The sequence below is a fragment of the Macrobrachium nipponense genome, chromosome 25 (assembly GCF_015104395.2).
Source record: "Macrobrachium nipponense isolate FS-2020 chromosome 25, ASM1510439v2, whole genome shotgun sequence".
NCBI classification, from domain to species: Eukaryota; Metazoa; Arthropoda; class Malacostraca; order Decapoda; family Palaemonidae; genus Macrobrachium; species Macrobrachium nipponense.
In genome coordinates, this window is record NC_087214.1 from 7,697,388 (window position 1) to 7,709,887 (window position 12,500).

The 12,500-nt window shown below is 35.7% G+C and overlaps 1 protein-coding gene across 1 annotated transcript in view; it reads left to right on the forward strand.

Annotated features, from left to right (window-relative positions):
- Nucleotides 1–12,500, forward strand: part of LOC135198977 (uncharacterized) — a 45,909-nt gene that overhangs the window by 24,694 nt on the left and 8,715 nt on the right. The window contains exons 3-4 of the mRNA XM_064226896.1: nt 8,763–8,853; nt 9,653–9,713. Of these exons, the coding sequence (XP_064082966.1) occupies nt 8,763–8,853; nt 9,653–9,713 (152 nt within the window). The remainder of the gene's footprint in view (nt 1–8,762; nt 8,854–9,652; nt 9,714–12,500) is intronic.

Here is a 12,500-nt window from a genome sequence, read left to right on the forward strand (position 1 = left end):
ACAGAGTTCAAAATTTGCCGAATTTATTGCGTTCATTTCAAAGTCTAGTAAGACTCTGTAAGACTTCAAAGTAATGTAAAGACAAAATTTAAAGTCATATTTGGGTCGAATAAAGATTGCTTATAAAGTTGGCGAAACCAGAATCTTAATCACTCATCTTAATTTCAGATGAAAGCCAACATGAAAAGCAAATATTTTCCTTTGCTTCCTCCTGGTGACCTTTCACCTCACTTTCATCAACTTTCTCTGCTTTCATCTTCATCAACCATCTGAGATCAACATCCATCTAATGCAGGGGTGTCAAACTCAAATCCTTTCGAGGGCCAATTATGCACTTGGTTATGGTCTCGAGGGCCATCAAAGATTTGGTAATTACTTATTCCATATTCCTTATGACTCATTTATTAAGATTTGCCAACAATTATAATATGAAATAAATTAGTAAATTATTGTCATATGAATGAAAGGTAAAACTCATTATGTGTCGTTTTAACAGTTTAGTAACTTTAGTTCAATTTTCCTCAGTTCTAACGGTTATAGCAGCTTGAGTTGAAAAGTCTCTTGGCACCTCGCGGGCCACTTAATTAAGGCCATCCCGCGGGCCACATTTGGCCTGCGGGCCATGTGTTTGACACCCCTGATCTAATGCCATAAATGTGTCGTCACTATCATAAGTCATTATTTCAAAAACTAATATATTATCTCTGGCAGTTTAATCTCAGAGAAGACAAAAGCAAAGAGCGAGAGTCACTTTGAACTTTTCGAGGAAAACTGAAATGTTTGGGGTCACAGTGATGAGAGGGAGGAAATGACTTCTGCTCTCTCTCTCTCTCTCTCTCTCTCTCTCTCTCTCTCTCTCTCTCTCTCTCTCTCTCTCTCTCTCACATTTTTATTTTGATTCTTCCGCTTTCCACATTTAAGAGGTTACAATCCTAATCTAAAGGCGAAGACACTCTTAATATAAAATCAATGATATATTTTCCTAGAATATTATTGTTAAGTTGTTTACCGTCTTCAACTGTGCTCGAATTCCTTTCTTATATAATATTTGGGACTGACTGGATATTCTCCATAATGTTCTTCAGTTTCGAAGGGTTATATGTCACAAATGGAATGCTTACCATTCTTTTCGTTAATTGGATAAGCGAATCAAACATAAATTTCTCTCCTGTTGTTGCTGTGTTTCTTTTTAAATCAATTTTCTCAGTAATAAACGTTATAGAAGTGTTGGTGCTCCTTATATTGCTAACTCGACTGTCTTACTTTCTTGAAGTTCGACCTATGAGCAAACTTTGTAAACAAAGAGGTGACGCCTCCCACGTCCTCCCCGAAGATCCAATTACGGAAGCATTTCTCGTTTGCCGTGAGGCACCTCAGGAAGGGGAGACGCCTACGTATAATAATAAGAAAACAAAGAAAATAGAAACAGATAAATAGATGGAGCTGTAAGACACCGAAAAGTTTTGACCACAATTATAATCACTTCTAATACTTTTCTTGACGGGGTGATTTTTTGCAGCAGTGAAATAATCTTTGACGTCAGCTGTTTTCTCATGAGATTCATCAGTATATCTAGTATAAGTAAATCACTGTTTTCCTTTAGATATTAGTTAGATTTCTAGCACAGTAATCAATTCCCCACGAATGCTGATCGTCCAGGGCTTACATATTTTAGAACTATGAAAACACGTTACTTAATTTATTAATACCACAACTATAAGATAAACTTCACTTTTTAAATAATAATTGAATCTCTAGTGCAGTAAGTAAATCCCAACTAAGTTTTTATCGTTCAGTTCATAAAGATTCTAAAACTTTATTTATAAAAGCACCTTAAATGATTTATCCTAAAACTATATAAAAATTCACAATTTCAATAATAGCTAAATTTGTCGTGCTGTAAGGAAATCTCCTACAGTATTTTATTGTTCAGTGTATGAAGATTCCAAAACTCTGTTTACGAAAACTTCTAAATGATTAATCCCACAACTATGAAAAAGATTCTCCCTTTAAGTAATAGTTGAATCTATATTGCAATAAGTAAATCCCACTAATTTGCTATCGTCTAGTACATAAAGGTTCTAAAACTCTATTCTTGGAAACACCTTAAATAATAAAATCAAGCAGAATTTTTTTATCTGTATCTTACAGTTCTTATTAAAATAAAATATTCATCTATAGCAAAAATAAGTTGATCCTATAAAAATTTTAAAACTTTTTTGTTTTTTCTTTTTTATGAAACACTTCGAATGACAAATACCAAAAACAAAGAGGAATTTTCACAATTTGAAGACCACCCAGATTGATTTTTATATCCGAGATCAATATTACATTCATCAGACGCAGCTCTTCTTATCTCGATCGACTTCGCTCCCAGGTATTCGTCTGTTGAGAGGCAATGAACCTTTGTTTAAATGCCAAAGAGAGAGAGAGAGAGAGAGAGAGAGAGAGAGAGAGAGAGAGAGAGAGAGAGAGAGAGAAAGAAAGTCGAGGGAAAAAATGTTTATGTTTGGTATTAACCGTGGAATCAGAAGCTATTTTGATCTTAATACTAGCGAGTCTCCCAGTGTATGTTATACATTTTCATGGCAATGAAATAATAACAAGTCTCCCCGTTTCTGACATACATCTAAATGACCGTAATCTTTACTCTGGCATCAAAACAGCTCTTATTTTGGCAGAAGAGATAGATAGCCAGAGGAGTTTAATTTGGCCTGAGATTCGTCCTCAGTCATCCCATCTAGAGAGAGATTTAACGAGACTCTTATCATGCAGATTGTGCCTTTGATGTCTACTAAGTCTTTGATGTCCTTCCTCGCGTCCTGATGTTGTCAACCTCCTTATGTTGTTATTTAGTGATTTTTTTAAAATATTTGCTTTTATCCTTACTCGTGTACAAGAGTTGATACAAAGAGATAAGAGATAACTGAGAAAGTGATTTTTTTAACTAGAAAAATAAAACATGTTAAAATGTAATGTTTAGTTGTTCATCAAATTTCAATAAATCTGTGATAATTATGTTCCTGGTTTTAATCCTTATTAGATTAATATAGATTATATATATATATAAATATATATAGATTATATATATAGTTAATTTAATATATATATATATGTGTGTGTGTGTGTGTGTGTGTGTGTGTGTGTGTATAATCTCATAATCCTTCACACTATCAGTAACGTTGTCTATGTTGTCATAAAACCCAGGAAAGAGGTGAGAGAGCCATAAGGTCTAGAATTAATTGAAAATCCTATAGGATTTCCGACCTTCTGGATAAATACGAGACAGACAGATATCGGGTATCCCGACCATACAACACTCGGCCATTTATAGCCTTTTTATACCTTTGTAATAAAGTGTTCATGCACTGATATAGCCTCGTTAATCTTAGATAGTTTATAAAGGCAACGATGCTTCAAGATTAAAGTAAAGAAAGAAATAAACAGTTAAAGAAAGAGAATATTTTAGTGACTAACTCTTCTCTCTCTCTCTCTCTCTCTCGTCTCTCTCTCTCGCTCTCCTCTCCTCTCCTTCTCTCTCTCTTCTCTCTCTCTGGGTCAAGTTAGCCCTCCCAAAATAGTTTCCCTTCCAGTTTTCTGAAATGGCATTTCACTCTGGTTTAGATTCTTATTGTGTCAATTACAAAAAGGCATTGCATTCTTTTCTAGCAATGAGATGGAAATAACAAAATTTGGAGTGGAGGATGAATGAAATTGTCAATTACTCTATTTTGGGTTTTGGGTTTTTATATATATATATATATATATATATATATATATATATATATATATATTATATATATATATATAGAGTAATTGACAATTTCATTCATCCTCCACTCCAAATTTTGTTATTTCCATCTCATCGCTAGAAAAGAATGCAATGCCTTTTTGTAATTGACACAATAAGAATCTAAACCAGAGTGAAATGCCATTTCAGAAAACTGGAAGGGAAGCTATTTTGGGAGGGCTAACTTGACCCAGAGAGAGAGAGAGAGAGAGAGAGAGAGAGAGAGAGAGAGAGAGAGAGAAGTTAGTCACTAAAATATTCTCTTTCTTTAACTGTTTATTTCTTTCTTTACTTTAATCTTGAAGCATCGTTGCCTTTATAAACTATCTAAGATTAACGAGGCTATATCAGTGCATGAACACTTTATTACAAAGGTATAAAAAGGCTATAAATGGCCGAGTGTTGTATGGTCGGGATACCCGATATATATATATAAACGACTGAGTACTCTAAAGGCAACATTGATCCCTTAAACAACTTACCAGCATTACAGAAAATCAGACTAAGTTCATTAAAACAGGTGTGAGGTATTCTTATGTAATTAAATTAATTAAAGGGCATCACTCCATCAACAACTTTAAAAGTCTAAGTACTTCCCTGGTTCTAACTCACCTCAAGTAAATTGAAGGAAAATAGCTCAATTACCACTCAATGTTTCTACCTATACAAAGCATATAATTATTTACTTATACTGGTGAAAAAGAAAACACTTATAAAAATTTCAAATACAAAAATTTATTTATCAGACTCAAAATTTATAAGCTAAATTTACAATATCAGGGAAATGTACTGTTACTTGAAAACAAAGCAAAGTTCAACTAATTTTTGAATTAATTAAGCAAAATTAAATAAAAATTAATTTATCACAAATTTCAAGAAAATTAATTCAATCAAAATTCAGAAGTGTTAGGTAATAATTAAAATTTGGAAATTAATTCACAAGTGCTTAACATAGATGAAACTGGAAAAGAATTCTAAGTAAATGCAAATTAATTTACAAGTGTTAAATTTAATTAAATGTGCAATTATTAATTGATGAAAATAACTAAGTTAATTAAATTGTGAATGCAAATGAAAACACAGAAAAATGTGGAAAACACCAAAATTGTAAAAAGCACTAATCACACAGAATATAAAATAAAAACACAACCTTCAATAAGAAAATGAATAAATGCACAAAAATCTCACTTCAAATGAAACAAACACAAAGCACAAAAATTTGCAATATGTTAAAATTCAAAGTTTGGACCAAACAATTGTAACTATATGTTCTCTAAAACATTGTAACTATTAGTTGCAACTAATAAATTTAAAATGACACGTTACCTTGGTACCAATTTTCTTTCTGCAGCAGCTCGTTCAAAAAAAATCACCAATTCACATTATTTCACTAAAGAAAAGGAGCCATTACACACTTGTACAATGTTTGTTCAGATTCCACAAAATGCACTGAATAATACTAAATAACTCTAAGAAATCTCAAATCTGAAATCTAAAAGTTACGAGTGACCAATTTACGTTACGTTAATATCAAGTATGGCGAGAGAGAGAGAGAGAGAGAGAGAGAGAGAGAGAGAGAGAGAAGAGAGAAAGAGGAGAGAGATGTCTGAACACCAGGGATTCAAAGTCTGTAATGAAACTTTCTCTTCACACGAAAACTGAACAGTGGATATCACACAAAACGTTTTGGGCATGCGAAAGATGATGCAATCTTTCTAGAAGCTTCTAATATGAGAACTTTACAGAAAAATCATGAAATCTGCATCTGGTTATCGACAAAGAAGTACGCATCTGAAACCAGAAGTCCCTACTCAAACGTGTTGACAGGACATGAAAACACAACGGAGACTTCAGGGTTTCTTATCTCAAGGCGTTGGCATATTACGGAAACAATTTCTATCTTGGAACGGACAAAGTTAATCTCTCTCTTTTTACATTCCACGTTATATTAAGTTTTAAACTATGTTATGCAAAATCTGAACATACATTTTAAGACATCCTATAACTCTAACTAAATAAGGAATCTGAAAATGTTGCAAAACTCTTTTCTAACAGTTCATACAGTCAAGAAGAAGAAATATGCATTATCAAAGTAGCAGCATATAATATACCTTCCCCCAGGGGATTGGTTATCACGGAGTAGAATCCAATGATTTGCAACAGGATAAATAATCAGCAACTACATTGTTTTTGCCACTAATGTGCTGCATTTGTAAGTTATACTGTTGCAAGCACAAAGACCACCTGGTCAGTCTTTGATTATGGTTTTTCATTCTCTGGATAAATGATAGTGGATTGTGATCAGACAACAATAAAATGTCTTCATTCCTAGGTCTGTTCACATACACTTCAAACTTTTTCAACGCTGTGATCATTGCTAAAGTTCCCTTCTTTATTGTTGAGTATACTTTCTGATGTTTTGTCAGTTTTGAAGACATGAAGCACACAGGATGATAGATATAATTTTCATCTTCTTGAAGTAGAACAACTCCAATACCACAGTCAGAAGCATCAACTTGTATCACAAATTTCTTGTTGAAGTCTGAAGCTTGAAGTACAGGTCTTAAGTTAAAATGGCTTTTACCTTCTCAAAGGATTCTTGACACTCTGGAGTCCAAATAAACTTAGCTTTGGGACTAGTTAAGTCTGTCAAGGGAGCTACTACGGCTGAGAAATTTGGGCAGAAACGACGATAGAATCCGCCAATGCCTAAAAATCTCTTAGCTGTTTCCTGGTAGTAGGTGGGGTGGTTAGCCTTATAGATACCTTCTACATTAGCATTTACTGGAGCAAGAAGGCCTTTACCAACTTCAAACCCAAGACACTGAACAGTTGCTTTTCCAAACTCACTCTTCTCTAGGTTGACTCTTAGTCCTGTTTCTTGTAGTTTCTTGAAAATTTTCCTCAGAATCTTCAGATGTTCTTCCCATGTTGCAGAGTAAATCACCATGTCATCCAGGTATACGCCTACTCATCCTATCGATCCTAGCAGTTGATCCATCACTCGTTGGAATGTTGCAGGTGCATTCATCAGACCAAACGGCAGAACAGTATACTGATACAGGCCAAAAGTAGTAATAAAAGCTGACTGCAACTTCGCATTCTCATCTAAGAGAATTTGATAATATCCTTTCAACAAGTCTATCTTGGAAACAAACTTGGCTTGCCCAATATTATCAAGTAACTGATCTATAAGAGTCAAAGGATAATTGTCAGCCACACTGATAGAATTCAGTTTCCTATAATAGTACACATCCTAAATGAACCATCAGGTTTCTTCACTAACACACATGGAGAACTGAAGTGACTTGAACTGGGTTCTGCTAATCCATGTTGCAGCAAATAGTCAACTTCTTTCTTCAAAACATCTCAATGATAAGGTAATAAGTGATAAACTCTTTGCTTGAATGGTTTTCCGTCTTCTTGAATCTTGATCTCATGCTTGGTCAGATCAGTACACCTAGGTACAGTTGCAAAAATTTCTGTAAAACTTCTAATTACTTCACTAAAGGGTTCACCTTGTTCTACACTCAGATGTTTCAACTTATTCTCCAAAATTTTCCAAAATTGAAGAATTATTTATCTTGTTTTCAGCTCCCAATTCGTAGCCATCATCCTCTTCTGTAGATCATGTTGTTTGTGTTATTGACACAGTTTCAGTTTTAGTTTCTGAGAAATAAGGTTTCAAGAGGTTCAGATGTATCTTCCTTTGTCTTCTTCTTTCTGGTGTTTCAATCACATAAGTTCTATCACTTAGCTTCTGAATTATCTTGTAAGGACCTTGAAATTTATTAGTGAGGGGAAATCTCTTGACAAGTAAGAACACTATCACTTGTTGACCAACACTAAGACTTCTTAGTCTTAGTATCATATCTCCTTTTCATTTTCTCTTGACTCACTTTTAAATATTCTAAAGAGAATTTTCTAATCTCTTTCAACCTTTTCCTTAAGTTCTTTACATACTCTCCTTGGCTATTCTCTTGATTTTCTTCCAAATTTTCTGCAAGAATCTTCAAAGGACCACTTCTCTACCAAAATTCATCTCATTAGGTGAACATCCCATACTTTCTTGATAAGCACTCCTAACTTCAAACAACATTAATGGTAAACCAACATTCCATTCTCTTCCTGACTCAGAACAATACTTTGTCATCATACTTTTCAATGTCTGGTGGAACCCTTCCAAGACACCTTGAGTCTCTGGATGATAAGCAGTGGATACTTGGTTGTTTCACTCCTAACAAATTCATCAAATCTTGGAATAACTTTGAAGTAAAGTTTGTTCCTCTATCACTTTGTACTGTTTCTGGTATACCAAACTTTGAGATAAACTCCACAAGTTTTTCAGCAACTATCTTGGCAGATATGTTTCTAACAGGGATTGCCTCTGGATATCTTGTCACAGGACATTAATGTTAGCAAATACTCATTTCCCTTCTTTGTCTTCGGCAGCGGTCCAACAACATCTATAATCACTTTGCTTAAGGGTTCTCCTCTAACTTCTATAGGTTGTAGGGGGGTTTTCTGGATGGTTTCATTCGGTTTTCCAGCTATCTGGCAGGTATGACATTCATGATAGAACCTGCTAACATCTTTGTGAAGTACAGGCCAGAAAAAATATTTCATGACCTTCTCCACCGTCTTCCTGATTCCCATATGTCCAGACTCATGAGCTACTACTACCACTTGCTTCTTCAATGGATATGGAATCAAAATTTGATGATATTCGCCCCATGTAGCATCTCCTGGTATATCTGTAGGTCTATACTTCATCATCAGCAAACCTTCCTTCAGATAATAACAGGTAGAAGTTTGTTGCATCTCTTCTCGATCAACAACTCTGAAGAACAAGTCAGCTAACGATGCATCCTTCTTCTGCAAGTCCATTAGCTTCTTGTCACTTGACCAACTTCAAAGGTTGAATTCTCTATATCTACTAACTCAGCTACTGTAATTTCACTTCTGTTTTCAGGAACACTTTGACTACTCAGAGTCTTTTCAGGGACAACAGGTTCTTCTTCATTGCCGTTGTCTTCTTCTTCATCTTGGGAAATCTCTTCTTGGTCAGTACTAGGGGAAACATCACTTCCCTGGAACAATTCTTCTAAGCACAAAGATCCTTCACTTGATCCTTCTTGGGTATGTAAATCCTCAGTTTCTTCACTTGCAGTCGTAGTCCTCTTCATACTTCTGGTAGTTACACAACTAGGAAACAGGTGGGGGTTATTCTTCTCCAACTCTACTGTAGGAAAACCCAATCCCTGACCAATCCTCAATGGTTTTTGTGTGTCACTACAGGGCAAGGAATAAATGGCACACCTCAACTTCATTCCCCAACAGAACATGTACACCTTCCACAGCCAGTGAGTCCTTTACAGCAAAATCAACATTCCATGTCACCAATTCACACGACAGGTGTAAACGGCATATAGGAGTTACTTCCTCTCCTCCTATATCCTTCAAAATAACTGAATCTCCTGTGAGACTCTTCTCCAACTGAGGGTGAGCACCACGTACTTCCACAGTATGGTTACTCCCTGTATCACGTAAATACTTGACTGGTACCTGCACACTCCCTCCTTGAGTGACAGCATGCCCTCATAGATATATGGTTTAAAAGCCTTGTAACGGTAATCGCTTCATAGCAAAGAATTACGAGTTAAAGGAAAGGAAAACGCATCTTCGAGAAGTTCTGCAACACGGATGCTTTCACGTGTGTGTTGGAAGCGCCTGTTCTCATGATGGTTCTAGAATCGGCAGGAGTTTTGTGGAACTTGTCAGGCGGCGACGTGACGTGAGAAACGCCGCGATTTCTGATGCAATACCTCGTCTAATGCTTCTAAATCGTTCTGGTAATCTCAGGAGTCTGTGACGCTCGCCGTAGGCCCCGCCCCCAGAATGCCATATAAATACGACGGACGAAGTAGGAGAAAGCAGAGATCATCAGTTAGTCACAGAGAGAGATCCTCAGTAAGAGCCACAGATCAAATTATCAGTGAGAGAGCAGCAGAGATCATCCAAGAGAGATAAGAGAAAAAGGAACTGACGAAGGATCAGAGGAAAAGTCCTCGAGAATTGGTCGAATTTTGGTCAAGTCGCCTTCAGGAGTGGACGACAGAGTTATTTCGATGTTGGGGGAGACTTCAGAGAAGAAACGTTCAGCTAGAGGTTTTGGGGAGTTCCTGACCTTCAAGTATCAAGAGTAGACATTATTTTCTGCAATACAGAGGCAAGAAGGCGTCTACAATTAGAGTTCTCCTTTTGTGAAGCCATCGTTTTGAGTTACAAACTGGTCGGCAAGTACTTTTCATTACCTCACTGTTCCCCCAGTTCATGCAGTGTAAGATTTTACCTTTTTTATGTAAATAGGAGACACCATTCTGCATTTATCTTTGTTAGTAAGCTTGTAAATAAACCTTTGTTGTGTTAGTGTTTCTTTCTATATTCGTATCCCCAGTTTCAACTGTTGGTGTTGAATTTTTTTTTTTTTTTTTTTTTTTTTTTAATATCGAACCTGAAGCGGACCTCTCTCAGTGGCCGTAACGAGCCTCCACACTGCTAAGCCACTCACTGCTTGAGGTTACATTTCCACTGGTTGCTAAACATTCAGCTTGTTTTGTTTCAGTCTTCTCTGGAGTCTGATTCTTTCCCACACTGCTCTTCATAGATTGTTTCACCTGGTCTCCTTTCACTACTTGACCTACTAGCTTTGACAGTTGTTGATTCGGGTAACACTCTTGACTGAAGTGTCCTGCTCTTCCACACTTGAAGCAGACAACATTAGGCTTCTGTAACTGTCTTGAAAAATTAGATGAGGATTTCACATTAGCTTGCTGAGGTGTATTACCTTGTGTACTCTTAGTAGTATCACTTGTAGGTTTCCCATTAAATTCGTTCCTGAGATTTGGATGAGACTTAAAACCTAGGCGTTGTTGATTCTGGTACTTGACATTGTAATTGCATTTGCTACTAATTATATTGTAATCTTCACTCAGTGTAGCAGCTTTGTCAAGTTTCTTCACCTCTCTCTTTCTCAAATAGGCTCTTATCTGTTCAGGAATTCCCCTAAGATATTGTTCAAGAACAAGTAATTCTTCTAACTCATCAAAAGCTTTAACTTTATCAGCTTCTAACCAACGTTAAAAACACCTTCTCACTTTGTAAGCATAATCTAAGAATGTTCCCTTCTCATCTTTTCTTAGATTTCTGAATCTTTCATTGTAGTACTCTGGGGTCAGCTGGTAAACTTGTAGCACACTGTGTTTAAGTACCTTGTAGTCATTACACTGATCAGCTGTTAAGGCTAGATAAGCACTTCTCCCTTTACCAATTAAGACACTTTGTAGGTTCAAAACTGACCATTTATCTTCTGACCATTCCATACCTGAAGCCACTTTCTCAAAGTGATAAAAAAAAACTCATCTGGAGCTTCTTCAGTAAACTTAGGGATTAACTTCTGTACTCTTACTACATCAAATACAGGGTCTTGATTACCTTGGTTAGGGTTAGACAGTGCCACAGGTATTGTGGATCTAGATCTTATCAATTCCATCTCCCTTTAAAACCTTACTCTTTCTCTTTCCTCTTCTGCTGCTTTTTCTTCTTCTCTGTCTCTTCTTTCTTGTTTTTCCCTGTCTATTCTTTCTCTTTCAGCTTGCATTCTCTCTCTTTCAGCAAGCATTTCCAACTTAATCAAATTCTCTTCTGCTTCAATGCGTCTAAGCTTTAACTCTGCATCACTTTTCTCTTTCTTTTCTGTTTACTTATTCATAAGATCAGAACATGCTACATTCAACAACTCTTGAGCTAATTCTAACTCATCTTCATCAGTTATTCAACCAGAGTCTATCAATGATTCCATAGCAATACATCTTATTTGTGCCTTTACCATACTAGTAGACACATAACCACCACATGCCACTGCTAAAGTGCTCTATTGTGCTTTAGTCAGTGTGGTTTCAGATAACACTTGGATGGAAGGGGTTGCTAAAAATTCCTGAACCTTGAACTGAGCCATTTTCTCTAAGTTATCAACTTACAATTCAATACAATAAATGCAAAGCAAAAACTATATGGTCACTCTCCTAGCAAAACACATCCCTAACACTACCAGTATATACTAGAGTGATAATGTAATCTGTTTTCTCGGGTCTCAGGGCACCATTAATACTTGTGACGAAGTGCAAAGTATCTGGTTACTACACTTACCATTCATTAATTGTTACCTCACAACAGCCAGACACCTGAACTTTCATCACAGGTGCTAAACGACTGACTACTCTAAAGGCAACAGTGATCCCTTAAACAACTTATCAGTATTGCGGAAAATCAGACTAAGTTCATTAAAACAGGTGTGAGGTATTCTTATGTAATTAAATTAATTAAAGGGCATCACTCCATCAACTTTAAAAGTCTAAGTACTTCCCTGGTTCTAACTCACCTCAAGTAAATTGAAGGAAAATAGCTCAATTACCACTCAATGTTTCTACCTATACAAATCATATAATTATTTACTTATACTGGTGAAAAAGAAAACACTTATAAAAATTTCAAATACAAAAATTTATCTACCAGACTCAAAATTTATAAGCGAAATTCACAATATCAGGGAAATGTACTGTTACTTGAAAACAAAGCAAAGTTTAACTAATTTTTGAATTAATTAAGCAAAATTAAATAAAAATTAATTTATCACAAAATTCAAGAAAAT